Source organism: Nansenia antarctica (assembly GCF_963989245.1).
Source record: "Nansenia antarctica genome assembly, chromosome: 3".
NCBI lineage: Eukaryota > Metazoa > Chordata > Actinopteri > Argentiniformes > Microstomatidae > Nansenia > Nansenia antarctica.
The window spans coordinates 42,032,036-42,050,852 of NC_137688.1; the positions used below are offsets into that span (position 1 = coordinate 42,032,036).

At 44.1% G+C, this 18,817-nt stretch overlaps 1 protein-coding gene across 6 annotated transcripts in view; it reads right to left on the reverse strand.

Moving 5' to 3' along the window:
• nf1a (neurofibromin 1a) overlaps positions 1 to 18,817 on the reverse strand; it is a gene marked incomplete at its 5' end in the record, with an annotated part of 78,789 nt that overhangs the window by 47,866 nt on the left and 12,106 nt on the right. For 5 of the 6 annotated variants that reach the window (XM_080525615.1, XM_080525614.1, XM_080525613.1 and 2 more), the window contains 22 exons: positions 1,482 to 1,628; positions 1,895 to 1,992; positions 2,216 to 2,374; positions 6,303 to 6,365; positions 7,631 to 7,766; positions 7,923 to 8,026; positions 8,267 to 8,428; positions 8,638 to 8,849; positions 9,205 to 9,386; positions 9,628 to 9,744; positions 10,337 to 10,420; positions 10,647 to 10,769; positions 10,902 to 11,041; positions 12,630 to 13,013; positions 13,572 to 13,655; positions 13,778 to 13,851; positions 13,975 to 14,221; positions 14,394 to 14,517; positions 16,847 to 16,926; positions 17,902 to 18,015; positions 18,217 to 18,354; positions 18,554 to 18,685. In XM_080525615.1, coding sequence (XP_080381741.1) covers positions 1,482 to 1,628; positions 1,895 to 1,992; positions 2,216 to 2,374; positions 6,303 to 6,365; positions 7,631 to 7,766; positions 7,923 to 8,026; positions 8,267 to 8,428; positions 8,638 to 8,849; positions 9,205 to 9,386; positions 9,628 to 9,744; positions 10,337 to 10,420; positions 10,647 to 10,769; positions 10,902 to 11,041; positions 12,630 to 13,013; positions 13,572 to 13,655; positions 13,778 to 13,851; positions 13,975 to 14,221; positions 14,394 to 14,517; positions 16,847 to 16,926; positions 17,902 to 18,015; positions 18,217 to 18,354; positions 18,554 to 18,685 — 3,104 coding nt within the window. The remainder of the gene's footprint in view (positions 1 to 1,481; positions 1,629 to 1,894; positions 1,993 to 2,215; positions 2,375 to 6,302; positions 6,366 to 7,630; positions 7,767 to 7,922; positions 8,027 to 8,266; positions 8,429 to 8,637; positions 8,850 to 9,204; positions 9,387 to 9,627; positions 9,745 to 10,336; positions 10,421 to 10,646; positions 10,770 to 10,901; positions 11,042 to 12,629; positions 13,014 to 13,571; positions 13,656 to 13,777; positions 13,852 to 13,974; positions 14,222 to 14,393; positions 14,518 to 16,846; positions 16,927 to 17,901; positions 18,016 to 18,216; positions 18,355 to 18,553; positions 18,686 to 18,817) is intronic. The other variant, XM_080525617.1, reaches the window with a different exon arrangement.

Below are 18,817 nucleotides of genomic sequence, written 5' to 3' on the forward strand. Positions count from 1 at the left end.
GGACACCCTATGCCCTCATAGCTGGTATGGCCTCCTTTGGCTGAAATAACCTCTATTAGACGTTTCCTATAACTGTCTACCAGATGTTTGAGGTGCTTGCATGCACAGCCCGTTTAAAATCATCCCACAGTATCTCAATAGGATTAAGATCCGGGGTTTGACTTGGCCATTCCAGAACTCTCCATTTCTTTCTTTTGAGCCATTCCTTGATGGATTAACTGAAATGTTTTGGGTTATTGTCATGTTGCATGGTCCACATCTGCTTCATCTTACATTTTTGGACAGATGGTCTCGCATCTTCCTCAAGCACCCTCTAATACAATAAAGAATTCATAGTGGATTCTATGATGGTGAGCTGGCCAGGCCCTGCTGCAGCAAAGCAGCCCCAAACCATGACATTTCAACCCCCCTGCCTCACAGTTGGTATGAGGTTCTTGTGCTCAAATGCTGTCTGTGGTTTGCGCCAAACATTCCCTCAGTTACTGTGCCCAAATAATTCAACTTTGGATTCATCTGTCCAAAGCACATTGTTCCAGAAGTATCTAATTGTTTGGATATCCTTTTAAATCCCTTCCCAGACTCATACTCATCTACAGTGTTCTTTCTGAAGGCCTCAGATAGCTCTTTTGATCTCGCCATGGTGATGCCACTCACTTTAACCATAGTCTGGTAATTCTTAGTTTTTTGTTTCTAACTATTATCAACCATCAGTAGTTTCAGATACACACTTCTACTAGTGTTGTATTTTCAGTTGTAGGAGTCAGTACAGTGACATCATATCTATCATCAGTGAAAGTCAGATTCCATGTCACATTTAAATAAGTGCACAATAATGCTGCCACTGTAAGGTTTTGGTTTCTGTCTGATTATTAATAGATAGCCCTACTGCATGCAAACATCCCATGAAAAAAATAAAGGTCTTCTGTTGTGGAGCTAGAAAGCCATGTTATTTTAGACTGGGTTGAGAGACAGATAAGAAGATAAGATAAGAAGATAACAGATAAGAATGTGTAAATGTGAAAATAATAAATCTCTGTGATATGCACACTTTAATCTCATATTTCTGTTTACTCATAACAAATGACAAACATTACATTACAACATTACAAACATTACAAACAAACAACTTAAGCTGATGACAACTAATGATAGCTAACTGACTGACAGTTGCTTTGCAAAACAATATTAAGGTAGGCAAGTGGGAAAGTTATCATGACAGTAGTAAGTCAGTGGTCATAAGGTCACACCAGGTGACATGAATGCTCATAACATCGTCATTACACGCTTTTAGAACAGGCATTTCTGTGGGCTGCTCAGCCTCCGTTGAATGACAGGCATTTCTGTGGGCCACTAGGCACTGATGTCCTCCATGCTGTATACCAGATTATAGTCTTTACCCAGGGCTATTGTGATAAGTCATAATGCACAGGCAAGCAAAACTCTGTGCATGTGTGCGTTTGTGTGTGAGTGTAGGTGTATACCTGTTGCTGGAGAGGTACTGGCCGATCCTCTCCTGGTTATTCCACAGTAGTCGATGTAAGGCCAACACATTGCCATCACTGATGAAGGACAGACTATGGTTGATGGAGTCACTAGGCGGAGAGTCTGATGCAATGTCCAAGAAGAACCTTCAGGATGAATAAGAGATCATTGAGAGTGGAAAATATATTCAGGTATCAAAAAATGAATAAAAAATAAATATCTGGTCATTTTCCAAACCCTGATATTGGCAAATTGGCCGAAGAGGCCTACTTCTCAACTTGTGACAAGCCAAGATTCAAACCATTTTTGAGACCAAGCAGCTCTTGCTTTCAAAGTGGGGGGGAATTGAACGCAGTGACAATTAAGCCATCAATTACAAATCTTAACAGTGATTAACATCCTCCTGCCTTACCGCCTGGCTGCGTCAAAGTTGCTCTTCACAAAGTCGTTAAAAGGCCTCATGTGCTCCTCTTTAGTAAACAAGACATGGTTGGCAATGCTCTGGAGGATCTATAGGGCAAAAAACAACAAAAAGGAAACAGAAAAGAAAGTATGTACAGTAAGGTAGCTCTCAACTCAACAGTTCTGTAAGGGTGGGTTCATTCACCGCACGCCCCTGCACCATACCTTGGACATGAGCTAGTGGGGGAATGGTGGCCTAGATAAGCCTGGGACAGTACCATCTACAACCCGCTGTCCACTCCACTATACCCTGCCCTCCCCGCCACCATACCTTGGACATGAGTTTGAGGCCTCGCTCTATCCTGGATGGGGGTTTCTTGTCCAGAATGCCCGCCTCATAGGGGGAGACGATGGCAGGGTTGATGAAGCGCAGGAACATGGCACTACCCACCGCACCAATGCTGTTCTGGGGGAAACGCTGGCTGACCACCTAGACGGGGGGGGGAAGGGACAGGGGTGACAGAGGGAAAAGGATAGAAAGACAGAAGGAATATATGAAGGAAGGATAGAAAGGCCAGGAGAGATATGAGAGTGGGGAAAAGGGACAGAACAAAAGGAGGTCCAGACATGTAGGGAAGAAACAAAGAAAGATGATGTCAGCAGGTTGTTAGAATTCAATTGACAACATATGAGAGCAGAGAAGAATCCTCACCATCCTTCTCAAGCCAGCCACACAGCCAGAGCAATACGTGAGAGAAATAAAGAGCAAGAGAGAGAAATAATGAACAGGAGCCAAGAGGAAAAAGAGAAAGTGCAAAAGAGAAAGTGAGAGAAAGACAGAGCAGAGAAAGGAGAGAAGCCTTTTAAAAAGTGACAGCAAGAGAGAAGAGTTTGTCATCTTTTTCTGTTGAGCACAATGACTAAAGTAAAAAGGGGTGGAAAATGATGACATGAAGTTTGACCAACGTAACACAGCGACTAGGGTGCCAATACAGTGACTTGTGTGGAGCCATGACTCGTGGAGTAAAGCAGCAAAGCAGGCATGCACACACACGCACTCACTCACACACACACACACACACACACACACGCACACGCACACGCACACGCACACACGCACACGCAATACCTTATGTAACCATAGTCCACAAAATAGACACCCACATGCGTGAACACACACCCACACTGACTGTCAAACATTCCACACACTTCAAAATTATTGATGCGATGGCATTTGTATAGAAAAAAATCCAAATCAAAATCCAGTACAACTTTTCCGACATGATCAATGAATTAATCGAAATATTTCTCTGTATACAAATTTTTTTAAATTCTTGCTGTTCTGCTTTGGAACTCAAATTACTTTCCCATTAGGTTGATGTTACATAGACTTTAATTGAGCTGAAATAGTATTCTACAGAGAAAAGCCTTCCTGTACATCCACTTTGATGTTCTGCAGGAAACTCTCACAAGCTAAAATCAGTATGGGAACTACAGCCCGGTACGGGCCAGTTGGCAGTGGAGAAAGCAAAACAAAGCGGGCGCACGGGTTCTGGTACGGGACGGGACGGTAGTGGAGAAGCGCCAAAAGTAAAATAGGCTGAGACAAACCAATACCCTTTTATTACATGCTGTATTTCACAGGAGTCAATCATAGGTTTCATCCAAAACAATAACACATAAGATTGAACGACAACATGATTTAAGTGATTCAGTTTCAAGCTGATTCATGTTTGAAACTGATTCATGTGAACTTCAAACTAAGGTATGGCCTAACTCAAGTTGAACCATGACTGAATCTTCTGTGAAACCCAGGGGGTCATCCAAATATTCAAATCCAGGCCTCCAGGGTCACAGTGTCTGTTGGACACAAGTGAATATGCCTTGGAATACTGGGGTTACTATTCTAGTTTCCCTCTGTCAATAATATGGTGACAAGTCCATATTATGTAATTGATAAGAAAAGGGGTGAGTTTACAGAAACATTAGCAGCACTAAGACCATCGCGCCTCTACAGCCTCCAACGGTAGGCTACCATCTCAGTGTTACACACAGGGGGGCAAACTGTTGATGGCCCAAAAAGGTGGCACTTTTTTCTTTTTGCACTAAGACAAAGGGGAGGGGGGGTGGATAGCGCTAGTACTAACGGTGCTAAATGGATATCGCTAGCACTAGCGGTGGTAGATGGATAGCGCTATCACTAATGGTGGTCTCAGCGGCGGTCCTAACCTTAACACCCGCATAATTATGTTGAAAACAGGTTGCTTACTGTGACTGTCCTCCAAATTGTCTAGAATTGTACCTAGCTGCATGAAGCTAAAAGTTATTTCAACAGCAGCGGAGTTTAGCAGACAGGAAGATTAGTTAGAAGAACAGTCATCATTTGACTTGGATGAGACGTAGACCACCACCCCCCCCCACAATCTTTTTTTGGGCAGATCTACATGATTCGCGTGGATGACCTATTTTTTTTTTTTATACTTTATTGCAGGACTTTACATTACATTTCACAAGTTCATTTCACACACTTTACAAGTTTTCTTCACTTGTTTAAGTTCATCCTGCATCATTTTTGTTTGTTTTTTTATTTTTTATAAAGAGAACAAGAAATAAAGAAAATAAAGAATAGAGACTAAGGAGAAAAGAAAAAAAAAGAAGAGAGAAATGATAGGGATAGACATAGAAAAGTAAGAGACAAAGGGAGGGGGTGGGAGGGGTGGGATCGGGGAGGGGGGGGGGGGCTTCCTTCCTACTCATTCATTCGGTCCATTTACTCCAGTTCATAATGAATTGCTCTTCACGGCCTCCCACTTTGCAAGTAATTCTTTCCATTTATTTTATCTCTTCAACAGTTTTTTTCCAATTATTAACAGATGGTGGGTTTAAGTCCAACCATTTACGTGTGATTTGCTTTAAAGCCGCGATACGTAGTATGGTGTACAAATATTTATCTCCCTATCTGTATATATCTAATGGAATAAGACCGAGTATAATATTGACTGGATGTATAGGATTTTGTAAGGTAAATGTATTTTTTATTTTTACTTGAACTGCCTCCCAAAACCTTTTCAATTTAGGGCATGTATAGAAAATGTGTGTGTGATTGGCTTCTCGTTCCGTACATTTCCTCCAGCATTCTGCATTGCCTGTTGGCCTATATTTTGACAACATTTTCGGTGTTAGGAAGATCTTCATATTTATTTTCCAAGCAAATTCTTTCCAGAATTTTGATTGTGTTGTCTTAAATATTCTTTTGCATGCTTCTTTCCAATCGTCATCCGTAATTGGTATTGCTAATTCGTTTTCCCATTTTTCTTTAGTGTTATCTTCTTGTATCTTGATTTCTTGCATGGATGACCTATTTTGAAGTAAAAATGGCTAATTTAGCAGAAAGGTGACATGTTTGCACCCCTGTAAACTCAGCCAATATCAATGGGGTACTAGGAAGAGTCCCTGGTACAACGACCACAATGACTGCAGTCTGTGTATATTCTGTATGCTGCAAGGTAATAGCGAGAGATAGAGCAAGCTACACACTTTAAGATAACCACTTCTCTCAAGCAATGGCCACCTGTGACAAGTATAGAAAGCAAACAATACAATCCAGACTAGTCCTCTATGCAACGCCTCTGAACAAAACATTTAAACGGCTTTCCACATTCTCCCTTCATACATAAAGGCTTATGTACTGTAGCACCGCAGTATAGTAGAAGCACCTTAGTGAAGTGTGTCTTAGTAAACTGTCCTGCTTTGTTGAGTAAGCAACCTACTGGTCACTCCTGCCCACCGCAAGAAGACTGTTTAAAAAAGCTTCTCTACCAACAGTCTAACAACCTACATTCCAGGGTTGTGTCTCAATAGTCTCAACTATCATGTTTCCTCATGTTCTTTGGCATGAGAGGTGACAGCAAAATGGTGGGATGGATTCTATCCAGTCCTTTCACCTAGTAGTAGTAGTAGTAGTAGTAGTAGTAGTAGTAGTAGTAGTAGTAGTAGTAGTAGTAGTACTAGGTACTAGTACTAGGCCACTAGGGAAGGGAGCCATGGAAGAGAACTGAGATACAACTCAGACCTATTGACTCTCTGGAGCTCCAATTCCTGGTCCCTTGTCTTCATCCCAGTCACAAAACAAAAAACAAAAAAACAAAATCCCCAAATCCCAATCCATGACATGAAAGACCACAACAAAATGCCACTGGTTTTTGTTAATTGAAAATGGAACTTTGCGTCAATATTAGTACAATGATCTCAAGAAAAGGTTGTACACAGACTTGGATGTGAAATAAAGTTTCCACAGTAACAAATCAGCAGCAAATGAAAATCATAAAAATAATGAACACATTTTAAAATACACAAAAAAAAGAAGTCTTTTTTTGCTTTGGGGAAAAGTGGCTGAGGAAAAGGTTCTCTGAACTTACTGATTTTTTGTTTTCCTTTTTCTCTTTAACTGTGGCTTTATTCAGTAGAGAGTGGCAAGTAGCCTACAGAACAGAGATGAGCACAAACATGGTCACAGCACCGGTCGCACACGCACACGCGCACGCGCACACACACACACACACACACACACACACACACACACACACACACACACACACACACACGCTACACAAGAGCATCCGCCAACATAGACCCATCACTGCATAGCATGGCAAAGACACGCACACGCACACAATCAGACTCACACAAGCAACTGCACCTGGCTGCCCTTTAGTGTTGTGGGTGTGTGTGTGTGAGTTCTTGTGTTAAATTATGAAGGATGTGTGAGAGGCTCTGTAAACTGTATATAGAGAAGAGGGAGGGTCAAATTGTGTAATATTCAACCTTTTGGTTTGTCTTGTCTTTGATTGCTGTATGGACACTGAACTGATCTCACACAAAAATGTTAGTGGTTTCAAATCACTCTCATCACTAGGTTATTGACAAAGGAGTACCTCTGGTTAGGTTTAACATAGTGTGTTTGTTTGTGTGTGTGTGTGTGTGTGTGTGTGTGTGTGTGTGTGTGTGTACTGTACGTTGGAACGCTGGAAACAGGGAGCAGGGCAATGCAGGACAGGGTCTGCTCAGACATGCCTATGGAAACAGCAGGAAGGTGTGTGTGTTTGTGTGTGTGTGTGTGTGTGTGTGTGTGAGTGTGAGTGTGTGTGTGTTGGTTACAGCCTAGATGGGCACAAAGGTGTGCTTTGATGGAAGAAGTGTGCCTCATGGAGACTGTGTGTGTGTGTGTGTGTGTGTGTGTGTGTGTGTGTCGGGGGGAGGCAGTTAGGGACACACTAGGTAACTGTGTTCTCCTGTAACCAGGTATTTCAGCTGCATCACCCCCAAAGACCACTGAGGATGTCCTTGGACACCTCTATTAAATGGATACCACTGTTTTATCTCCTATGATTATGAGTGTGCGTCTTCGCTTGTGTGTGTTTCCACTTGTGACTGTGTGTGTGTGTGTGTGTGTGTGTGTGTGTGTGTGTGTGTATGTGTGTATGTGTGCAGTAGAGCCAGTGAAAGCAGTGAGTGTAGTGGCATTCAGACTCCTCTCCTACGACCTCTAGCAATCTTAGGCGTGGGAAGCCTGTGGCTTGGAAAAGTGAGGGGATAGCAGCAGTACGCACATCCAAACACACACACACACACACACACACACACACACACATGTGCACGCACACAGGCAATGGAGGTGGGGGGGTGAGTGCGCAGCGTGAGGTCAGCGGGGTTGGTGGGGGGGTGGTACTATACTCTCCATACATACCTGGTAGAGGCAGTGACACACACTCCGTAGCTGAGGGGGAAACTCGCTGGAGGAGTTGATGATGGCCAGGAAGAACCGGTCTGTGATCTGCAGCAGGTTCCTCTGGTTCTCCTCAAGGTTCTCAGACTGTTCTAGTCTACAGACGGAGGGAGAGAGAAGGAAGCGTTCACTGTGGCAACCCACTACCTTGGTTTTCACCTTTCAGATTAGAAATGTACAACCCGAGGGTAGAGGGTTGAGGGTAGAGGGTAGAGGGTAGAGGGTTGAGGTAAAAGGTTCCGGGTGGGCCTACCTGGTAGGGTCCACCTCAAAGCTGATGTGTTGCCACTCTGGGGTGGCGATAATGCCTCGCAGCAGGGGCTCTAGAAGCTTCTGAAGGTAAGTTGCCCCGTAAACCTGAAACAGGGTACAGTTATTACACTGCCCGAAACAACTAAACACTAATCATGATTTTTGATGAGAACCAAAAGCGTGCATGCTCAGTCTCTTTTCAGGGAACAGGGAAGTTCATATTTGCAAGTGATTTCCATTTCCTTAAAATAGAATGGCCAGTCGAAACATACGCTTTGTGTGACACATTCAAAGAGCAGGCAGATGGGGAACTGTGTGGTTTGTGCGTGTCTGCTGTGGTTTTACCTTGAAACAAAAGGTCATTATTTTGCTGGCCAGGCTGTTGCCTCTGAATAAGGTCTGCATGGAGTCGGCCAGCTCCACTTCCTTGGAGAACATGTTCCACAGCAGCTGATAAAGCAGGTGGCGAGAGTCGAAAAGAGTAACCAACACACGGGCCAACTCGTCCTAGAGAGGAGACACATACAGTACACATAAAGACACAGACACAGAGACACACACACACACTCACGATTAATTGCCCTGAAAAATGTCATATATTGTGACATTGTTTAAACATAACTTTGCAAGAACGCTGCCGAGGCATATGATACAGGTAACCTCTGACATGGCCTAGGTCATTTGACCAGCCAGTTGAAACCAGAGGGCATACACACCCACTGTGATCCCGGCACCACATTGGCCAGTGCCATGGCGATGGGCAGCTCTCCCTGGTCTCCCATCATGGTGACCAGCTCCACCAGTCTCTCGAAGCGGTCGGCCAGGACGGTCTCAGCTAGTGTGTCAAACTCTGTCCCCTGCTGCAGGATCTTAGTCAGCACCTCCATGAAGGTGGCCCGTGTCTGCAGATCCTTATGGTAGCCCAGACCTAGAGAGAGATGGAGGGAGTTGACACGGTCCAGGGCAGTAAGGTTTCACTATCCCCTCTCTACTGTCTATAACAAATACTGTAAGACCGTCCCATTCACAACAAACTCCTTTCACTTCACTTCTGGGGGCATAAACACTTAAGGATTGTACTTGTTCTTATGCCTCAGAAGACTGTCCTAGCATCAGGACACAAAGCAGATGTGTATACCATAAGTAAGCATAAGTTACATCTTTCCGGATACATCTTTTCATTTCATTTTCAGTTTTGGCATTTAGCAGACGCCTTTATCCAAAGCAACTTACAACAAAATATCTTTCAACATAGATAACATTTTATTTTCAAAGTAACTGACCGATGGAGTGCATGAGGCCGCTGTCTACATTGGCATTGAGAAGGTTGGACATGGCGAGGACAGTGCAGTGGCGCAGAGACGCCAGGCGCCGGGACATGCCCCTCTTCCTCCCCACCACTACCTGCCCCTCATCCTCTGCTTCGCTGCAGTCGTTCAACAGGTTCATGAACAAGGTAAAGTACCTGAGGACAGGGGAGTGAAACGGAATGGAGTAGAAATCTTTATGGTCCATTCATTGAGACAACCGATTCAATGCAGACAAGGCAGATATATATATACTGATTCAGGGTCTTGCCTTTCAATGGATTGATATTGATTTTTACATTCATTTGTAACACCCGGTGTAAATTGACACAAACGTAAAGAAAGGAGAAACCCAAGGACCAGTAGAGTAGGAGGAGAGTTGAGTGGGGGTTGTCTTACTTGAGGAAGAGCTGAGACTTGGCCTCCATCAGCTCCACTCCATCTCCCTCCTCTGGCTGAAGAGGCAGCCCTGCCAGCAGGGACACCACTGCCTCCATACTGGCTTGGTCCAGGTCCCTGTAAAACAAACAAACAAACAAACAAACAAACAAACAAACAAACACACACACACACACACACACACACACACTCTGTATTGCATTAGCTGTCAATATGACAGTTAAAATGGTAGCACTGTACTGTACAGTACATTACATTACAGTTCGGAATAAGTGGGTAACAACAAGGTAATAACCATGATAATTACACTACCGGTAACAACCCGTTTTGTGGTCCTCTGTGGCTCAGTTGGTAGAGCATGGCAATTACATTGTTATTACAAGGTAAAGCAAACTGTAGATTACACAATTACTTTGCATGAAAGACGCTTGTTTCTGTATTGTTGTTACACTGTTTTGTATCATACATTTTATTTGTATGGTGTTCATTGGTTTCAATGACTCTCGAAAAATATGGAGACGGTGCAAAAATAATGCAAAAACAAGTGTCGTTCATGCTAAATAATAATGTGGAAAAAGGGTAATTGTCTTTTTTGTTACTGGTAATTACCATAGTTATTACCCACTTATACCGAGCAGTAAGGTAAAGTTCTACCGTTAACATGGAATTGTTGGGCTAGTTAACATGAGGGCAGTGTACTGGGCCATACCGGGTGAGGCACTTGATGTCATCATCTGCTGCTTGGTTGGAGGTTCCCATTACCCAGTCTGTCAGGTACTCCACCATCTTGTTCCTGGAGAGGAGACACAGTAATGCTGCCAGTGAGAGTGAGCCAGAAATGACCACCTGGCCTGACAATCTCAACAAAGCAGGTTGAGTGAGGAGTTTCTTTCAAGTCATAGTTAACTAGTCTGAGATAACACTGATTCCAGCGTTAACACAGCTAATCAGTCTGGTGCTGATAGTTCACTGCTCGAGCAGAATGATCCAGTCTTCCAGTCCGCTGACAGGCGCCTCACCTGAACTTCATCTCCTGGCAGAAGGAGAGGTCGTCCCGTCGCTCCATCATCACCTCCACCAGCTGGCACAGCTTGGTCTTGATCTGGATGGCATGCACCATGTTGCCAAGGACACGCACGTACCTGTGTGGGGAGGGGCCAAGAAAGAGGAAGGATCAGAAGATGATCCCTTCTGTGTGTGAGATCCATCATGGTCTTCGACTGTGCGTTTGTGTGTGTGTGCGTGTGTGCGTGTGTGTGTGTGTGTGTGTTCACCTGACCAGGTTGAGCATCATGGTCTCTATGCTTGCTTCACCCAGGTGTTCTGAGCTGTCCTCTGTTTGGCTGTCTAGCAGGTTCTTCATAATGGCAATGGTCTGTTCCACAAACTGGGTGTTAGTGTCATTGATGGGGACCTGCAAGGCCACAGAGAAATCATATCACACACAAAATAAAATAAAAAAACATACATTCATCTAATTAATTGATCATTTCATCATGGACCAAGGGTAACAATTAAAATTCTCCAACTTCTATGTGGAGTGCTAGGGTTAGTGAGGGTGATTCATCAAGGCTTCGTATTAACAAACGTAAGCTGATGGACCAAATAAGACCTCAGATCCTGAGGTTTAAGAAGAGAATGTCAACCACTCTTCGAGGACAATGGACAATAACAGTGTTAATTTTGGCAGGCTTTTTAGTCACCTAGACGAAGATGCACACCAGTTCTAGTCACACCCAGTCACCTCCATCCTTCTTAGTTCCAGTCCAGTTCCAGTTGACCAAAACTGAAAACATTCCAGTGCAGTTTCAGTCCACAAAGCTTGGTTAAAATGCTTTAGACCAAAATCACGCTAAAATGCCTTCAGCCTTCGTCAACCAAAACTAGATCAAAACCAAGAAGGACAAAAATGATAATGTGACCAAAACCAATCGTCCAAAGACCAAGACTAAATGACTAATCACACCTATAATTCGGTCCGCTTCAGACTGGTTTGATTAATAATATGTTACAATGTTGCACTTGGATTTGTGGTTCGCACTGGTTCGATTTGTGTTCGCACTGCAATCTTAACAGAGCAAACGATCTTCAGGTCTGCTGTGGTTCTGAATACGCCCTCAATACCACGCGCTTACTAAAAGTTTTGTGATTGGTCAGAATTACTATTCTCATTTTCTGACAAAACGACATAATCGTGACAAGGTTATCACAGTGTTTACCATCAATGTCTAATGTTCACATGCATTGTTAATGAGACGGATTATACAGCTATTGGCATGAGCATAAACCCCTCGCAAGCAGATTTATATTAACGCAAGGGCATAGTGAAATAGCATTTTGTGTATTCTTAATGGAATCTAGGATCCGATATAATTGTCACACAGGGATGAGCAAAGCATTGTCAATCATTATTAAGCATGAAATGTCTTTTGGAGTCAGATATAACGTAAGTTGTGTAAGTTGGTCATGTGACAACTTGTATGAATTTGTTCGATCATGTCCATGACTGAAATAATCATTGGGAATAAATCTACGTCTTATGTTTGACCCGTCATTTATTTTCAGTGTTTTATTTTATTATTATTATTATATTGTGTTTTTGACAATGAAATGTTGATTGTGTGTTGAAGTTTTTACAGTGCAGGGTACAGCAATTGAGTTGTATTGGGTTTGTGGGTACCGTGCGTTCTCACTGCAAACAAATCGCTCTGTGGAGCAATTGCAATCAGACCGAGACCACCTTGTCTAGGCGGACTCGGCCCAGTTGATTTGCTCCGGATCAGAGTGCAATTGCTGTGTTCACATATGCCCAAACAAACCGAATTAGGGGCGAAACGCTCCCTGATACGGACCAACTAGCTAGATGTGAATCCACCCTAAAAAGCCTGTCAAAAGTCCTCATAACAGAGCTAAACCTAACTTGGCTGTTAACCATGAGTTGTATCCACTCTATGGTAACTCACACCAGTGAACCATGTGCGCCCCCTGGTGGCTACACTCACCGGGCCCTGTGTGTCAAAAAATCGGCCTATGCTGTTCCTCAGCTTGTTGAAGAGCATGGGGTAGAGCGCAGGGCTGAGCTCCAGCCCCAGGAGGTCTTTGACGTTGGTGCGCACGTGCAGGCCCACCCTCTCGTGACCGCACACCAACAGCGCAAGTAGCCGGTCCAGGAAAAGGCCCAGGGGGGTCTCCGTGGAGGAGGAAGAGGAAGAGGAGGCTGCAGCTGAAGCGTTAAAGACCTCGCATGAACCCATGGAGATCATGGAGCCTTTCCTCTCGCTCATGGGACCCATAGGGGGACTATAGGTAGCAGGGCCGGGGGTGCTGCGCGGCTGGAGACACACTCCACCAAGCGCACACAGGAAGCCTGTCATGTTGATCCACTCCTGCAGGGAGTGAGAGGGAGACGGCAAGACATTTTTTTTGTGATTTATTGCCATGCAATCAATTTGTCAGTCAATTGTTGGAATTTGGTATTTTTGCTCTAGGCACAGGGTCAGCCATACTCGGCGACCCTGGAGCAATTAGGGATTAAGTGCCTTGCTCAAGGGCAACTCTGGTCCTGGAGAGTTACAGGGCACTAACACACCTGACTCAACTTAACAAGGTCTTTATGAACAGCTGAGTGTAAACGACGTGTGTAAAAGCCTGAACAACCTGTAACTTTCCAGGACCAGGGTTGGTGAGGACTATGGCTGTGTTCGTAAATTCGCTCTGAGAGCGCCGGAGCACACACTGGGTTCAACGTCATAAAGGGACCAAGTAATTTGATTGGCTTTCCATGAGTGCTGATCAGATTCCAGAGCGAATTTACGAACGCAGCCATTGTGTTTGTGCCGTAGAGTGACCCCACCACAGCAAGGACTGTACAACGGCATCATCAAGGGTAGCGACATGTTGACCGAAGGCACTGCTACTGTATGACTAGAGATAGAGCATCTTACCTGACCATCCTCCCCCTTGTGTTTGGGGTAGCTGAGAATCTGTTTGGTGGCCTGCTCCCATTTTGTATGTGTGTCCTCCCAAGCCTGGGGTGTGTATAATCAATACAGACTTAGCCCTCAAACATATGGAATAAAGAAATACATAGTAACAAAACAGAACTGTACGTTTTTCTATAAAATCTAGTTATCAGCCTACGAGGTCTTACCTCCGTGTTTCCTGGTGTGGGGTGCTCGATCCTCCTCAGCAGAGCCATCACTCTCTTCTGTAGCGTGGAGCGGCCTGACAGACAAACAAACACACAGGTCAGTACTGTTGTCTCTCAGACAAAAAGCTTATTGATGCTCTAAGCCTGACAGACACAAATCATATGATACCATAGTGGAACACATGAGCTTAGCTGACCTGTGGCCATCATGTTGCTGACGGAGGCGAACTCGCTGAAGGTGGCAAAATTGGGCAGGATGGTCTGGACGGGCACCTCGTCGGCAGCACAGCGGATGTCAGCCTCCTCACAGAGGTGTCGGAAGCAGGACATGGCCACCAGCACGGCCTCGGCGTCAGGACTCCACAAGAACATATAGAGACAGACCTCCAGCTTGGTCTGGGCCTGTCTGCAGACATGGATACCACTGCCCAGGGTGGCACACTCCTACAAGAAGGGAGAGAGGTGGGGGGACAGTCCTGTAGATTGGCTACAAGACAATCTGTGTAACCTGGGACTCAACAATACATCAGCCTGGGTCCTGGACCAGAACAGGAGGGTGCGTTCGGGAGCCAAACGTGAGCAGCGAGCTAAGTGGATTGATGAAGCCCATCCTCACCTTGTTTCTGAGGAGGAAGTGGTTCCTGCAGATGAGGATCTCCCTCAGCCATTTGAGCACCTCTGTACTGTTGACCATCTGGTGGCCAATCAGCTTCTTACAGATGCGGAAGAGCACCTCAGAGCTGCAGGGAGACAGAGAGAGTGCTGTGTCATCTATGACACGTGTCAAACTCAAGGCCCACGGGCCGAACGCAGCCCGCCACCTCATTTTATGTGGCCCGCGAGAGCTTGTAAAGAATCGAATTTGCTTATAATAGAATTCCATGCCGCTTTACAGAAGTACGGTGTCCATAAACTACATTTCCCAGCCTGGGCCACACTAGAGGGGGCTACACTTTTGCGATGAACGTCGAGCTACCTTCCATCAATCAGGTGCCCGCATCGACGAAACACCCGTCAACGAAAAAATCTAAAGAAAAAGAATATGAAGTGTACCAAAATGTCCAACAGGGGGACAATGGCTATATACTAGGGATCATACAAGAAATACACTGTATGGAAAGACTCACCTCTATTTTAAAACTCCAATTAGAGAAATGGAATGTTTATTGGAAAAGATTGATTGTGTATGAGAAAAGTGGGATATTGTATATCAAGATGTTTGTTGTTGAAAATGTATCTTGATCCGACAAGATGACTATCGCCCATGATGACTTTGTTTGTTTGTATTTTGTTTTTTCAATAATAAAAAAAGAATAGCTACCTTGTAATATACGTGCATTCTAATGGTTGTGCTTGCATTTTGTTATTATGTGCAGGGATTGATCCATGGATTACGATGGTGTGTGAATGGTGTCTCAGGATGAGGAGAGATCTACTTGGTGTACAGGGCCAGGCAGCATCACTCACATTCCACTTCATCCACATCATGTCTGAGTAACCTCAACCAGAACCTGATCAGTATAGTTATGAACTGAAACAACCCTTATTTTTATTTTTTACTTTATTATGTATACTACTTTTGTATATGTACTCTGTGTGTGTGTGTGTGTGTGTGTGTGTGTGTGTGTGTGTGTTGTGGCTACCCGCTCACCAGCACCCCTAAGCCGGGGGTAAAGTACGATGAACAGCGCCCCACGCCCCTAGGCAGGATAATTGATAGTTGCTACTACCTGCTCGCACAGCTGTGCCAGCAGAGAGGAGACTGGGATAAAGAGACCTGCCGAGCACTCATCGGCGCGCATGGCCAGTACAACGGCACAACGCCGGACGGGTGAGGACCGCTCTGCGGTAACCAACATTATATGTGAAAGTTTATAGTAACGTGTCTTTGTGTGACCAGACCGAGATGACCTGAGGGGAGAACCCCAGAACGAGAGCTCGAGTGACGAGCATACTACAGAATAGCCGGAGAGGCACAGGAGTGCCCTCCGGAGAAGCCCGAGTACGATGGAGCCCCACCCCCGGTACTGAATGTACAGAGTCCAGCTACCGACTTCCAGTCCCTCCAGTAGAGAGACCCCTGTTATCCTTTTTTGACCTTTTGACCCTGAATGATATACTTGTATATAGAGTGAGACATCGCCTTCCCCCATTAAGTAACCTTTTCCCTGAGATCTAAGTTTTCCTAAAGTGCGGAATGTGATCTTCTGTTACAGCTACGCCGTCCTTTTGAGTGGGCAGTGCCCCCGACAGACCTTCCTGTTAGGAATAAATATGGCGAAGCGCCTAAAGATGATCACTGCCTCCTCGTCTCTCTAGCTCTGTGTGTACAATTTCCCCTGGTCAAGTGAGCGGGTTCCCACAGTGTGTGTTCATGCAGCCACATGTTTACTAATCAAAGCCATTCCTCATTAGTAATGATGAGGGTTTCTTAATCTCTTAAAAGATTTATGTTATAATAACAGAGAAATGTGAGTGTGTCTGCCCACATACAGTATTTTTGTGTCTACGTACATGCATATATATCGAAATGCACAAGCATTTGTTTTTGTTACCGAACTCATTTTTAAAATAGATTGTACAGTAGTTGTACACTTGAATGTCTGCTTGCCATTATTTTTCATAGACTTCTGCTTTCAGAGCTAGTTATTATTTAAGTTATTACTAAAACCAATAATAATCTAATGCAGAGGCAATTATGTAATAAAGAGTAGATACATTTATAGTCTTACAGTTACAACCGGCCCTTTGAGGGCAGCCATAATGCTGATGGGACGAAATTGAGTTGTGGGATGAAATTGTCCTTATGACCAGAAAGTAGTATGTAACAGTTGGGGTAAATTACGTAGCAATTAATTTGAATTCGATCATCGAATAAAGGGCATTCATTTTCAGTACAAAAAAAAATCGGTGTATATGTTCCAATAGTCAGCATCTTCTGGGGTATACGTTCATATGGAAAATAAAATGGTCTGAATTGATGGAATTCAAATAGTACTAACCTCAACTTTGGAAAGTGATAACAATACACATACAGTACATATGGCTGTCAAGACACTATGTTTGTACCTGATGTCCCAGAAGGTCTCTATGGGGGCGTCAGGGTTCCACAGCTCTATGGTCTCAGGCTGGTGAAGAACTAGCAGAGCCTGGACAGAGAGGAGGGAAATGGAAGACAGAATGAGATGAAGAAAGAACCAGAGGAAGAAAGACAAGTAACATGAGCTCCAATGAGGTAAGCGGCTGGTAGGTTTATAATTTTCATTTAGCATAGCTTTCTAAAGAAGAACTCCATGAAAGAGGCTGATAACGCTTTGAAAAAGGTCATTTATGCACACACCTAAAACGTTGGGGTGAATGATTGAATGTGGCATGATGAACATAACTAAATATGCCACTGTGAATACAAAGTGCCAAACTGTGGTGAGGCATTTACCCCTCCTCCCTCTCACATTACGTTGTTCTCGCTCTCGCTATTTGATATAGGCTACTGACAACTGTATATAATCGTATATATAATATGAATAATATAAATAATAATATGAATATGCATATTAATATGAATAGAATAATAATTATAATGATAATAATAATATATGTATGTATCCATCTCCATCTCGCATTATGCTGTTCCCTCTCTCGCTATTTGATATAGGCTACTGACAACTGTATATAATATAATATAATAATAATAATAATATTAACATAATCATATATATATATATATGTATCTTTCTTCAGAGCTGTTTATCGGGTCCTAGCATGGAGAAGCTGCAATGTTTTTTCTTTTTGAATCAAACATGGTCATGGTATGGTAAGTACATCATTCAACTCTATTTTATTACAACTTTACCGGCTAATTCATATTCTATATATATATATATTCTATATCCGTTCTAAATCCCAAAGATTTTTGTCATTCTGAACACCCAATACATTCTTATTCTTATGTGAACACCCAATGCATATAGATCAAGTAAATTACTCAAATGTCTGGTAAATTAAAATGGTGTCGGTCACCTTGTCCGGCAGGACATTTTCAGAAACCCTGGTCTGGGTATAACATGGAATAGACAGGATGAGAAAGAGAGTATGAGTTTGAGGATGAAGAGAGAGCAGCTGACCTCCATGGCCTCCTGGGAGAGCTGAGCTGTGTTGGCGAAGGACACCAGCTGCACCAGGCCAGTGATTAGCTCTGCCGTGCTGCTCTGGATCTCCTGAGCCTGCTTCACTGGGTTCTACAGCACACGCACACACACACCAACCACCATAGGGTCCATTAACTCAACAGGTGAAGGCATATCTAGACAGCTAAGTATTGACTATAATGCTTGAGAAAAGGATTCAAAGGAGGGGATGCCACTTTAGACCGTTGAGATGAACTAGCTAGCTGATGGTGTTATGTGCCAGACAGTTGAGATTAGTGGGTGGGGACTCACGTGCAGCATGAGTTTGGGGTCAGCGTGGATGAGCTTGACCAAGGCGAGTAGGAGGCACTTGGAGCTGCGTGTGTCCAGCTCTGTGGCTTTCTCTTTGAACTTAAGGCTGGTGGTCATCTTCTCTTTAAACGTCAGACTCTGTTACAGGAAGACAGGAAAGTTAGTTAGAAAGTAAACTATGTTTTCTCCTAGGATACACGGTTCAATTGGTGAACAAAATTTAGAGATTTTGTGTTTTTGTCTCCCACTATTGGATGACCTTTGAAGTGCACCTTCATTGAGAGTGTGATAAGGTTGGAGTGTCTCTCCTGCATGTGTGCGTGCATGTCTTTCTCACCGGCGTCATGCGTAGCGGGGCGTGGGTGCTGATGCCTTGCATGACACGACCCAGTGTGTCTGAGAACATGGAGCGCAGCTCCCCAGAGTAGATGTACACAGCATCTATCTTAGGCCACCAGTCCAAATCAGACTGGAGAGGGGAGGAGAGGGGAGGAGAGGGGAGGGGAGGGAAGTTGTATTGCAATGCTGTGGGTAAATTCAATGAGTGCATTCAATGAGTGCATTCTGTCCCACAGACTGTTGGCTGAGGAACACAGTATGC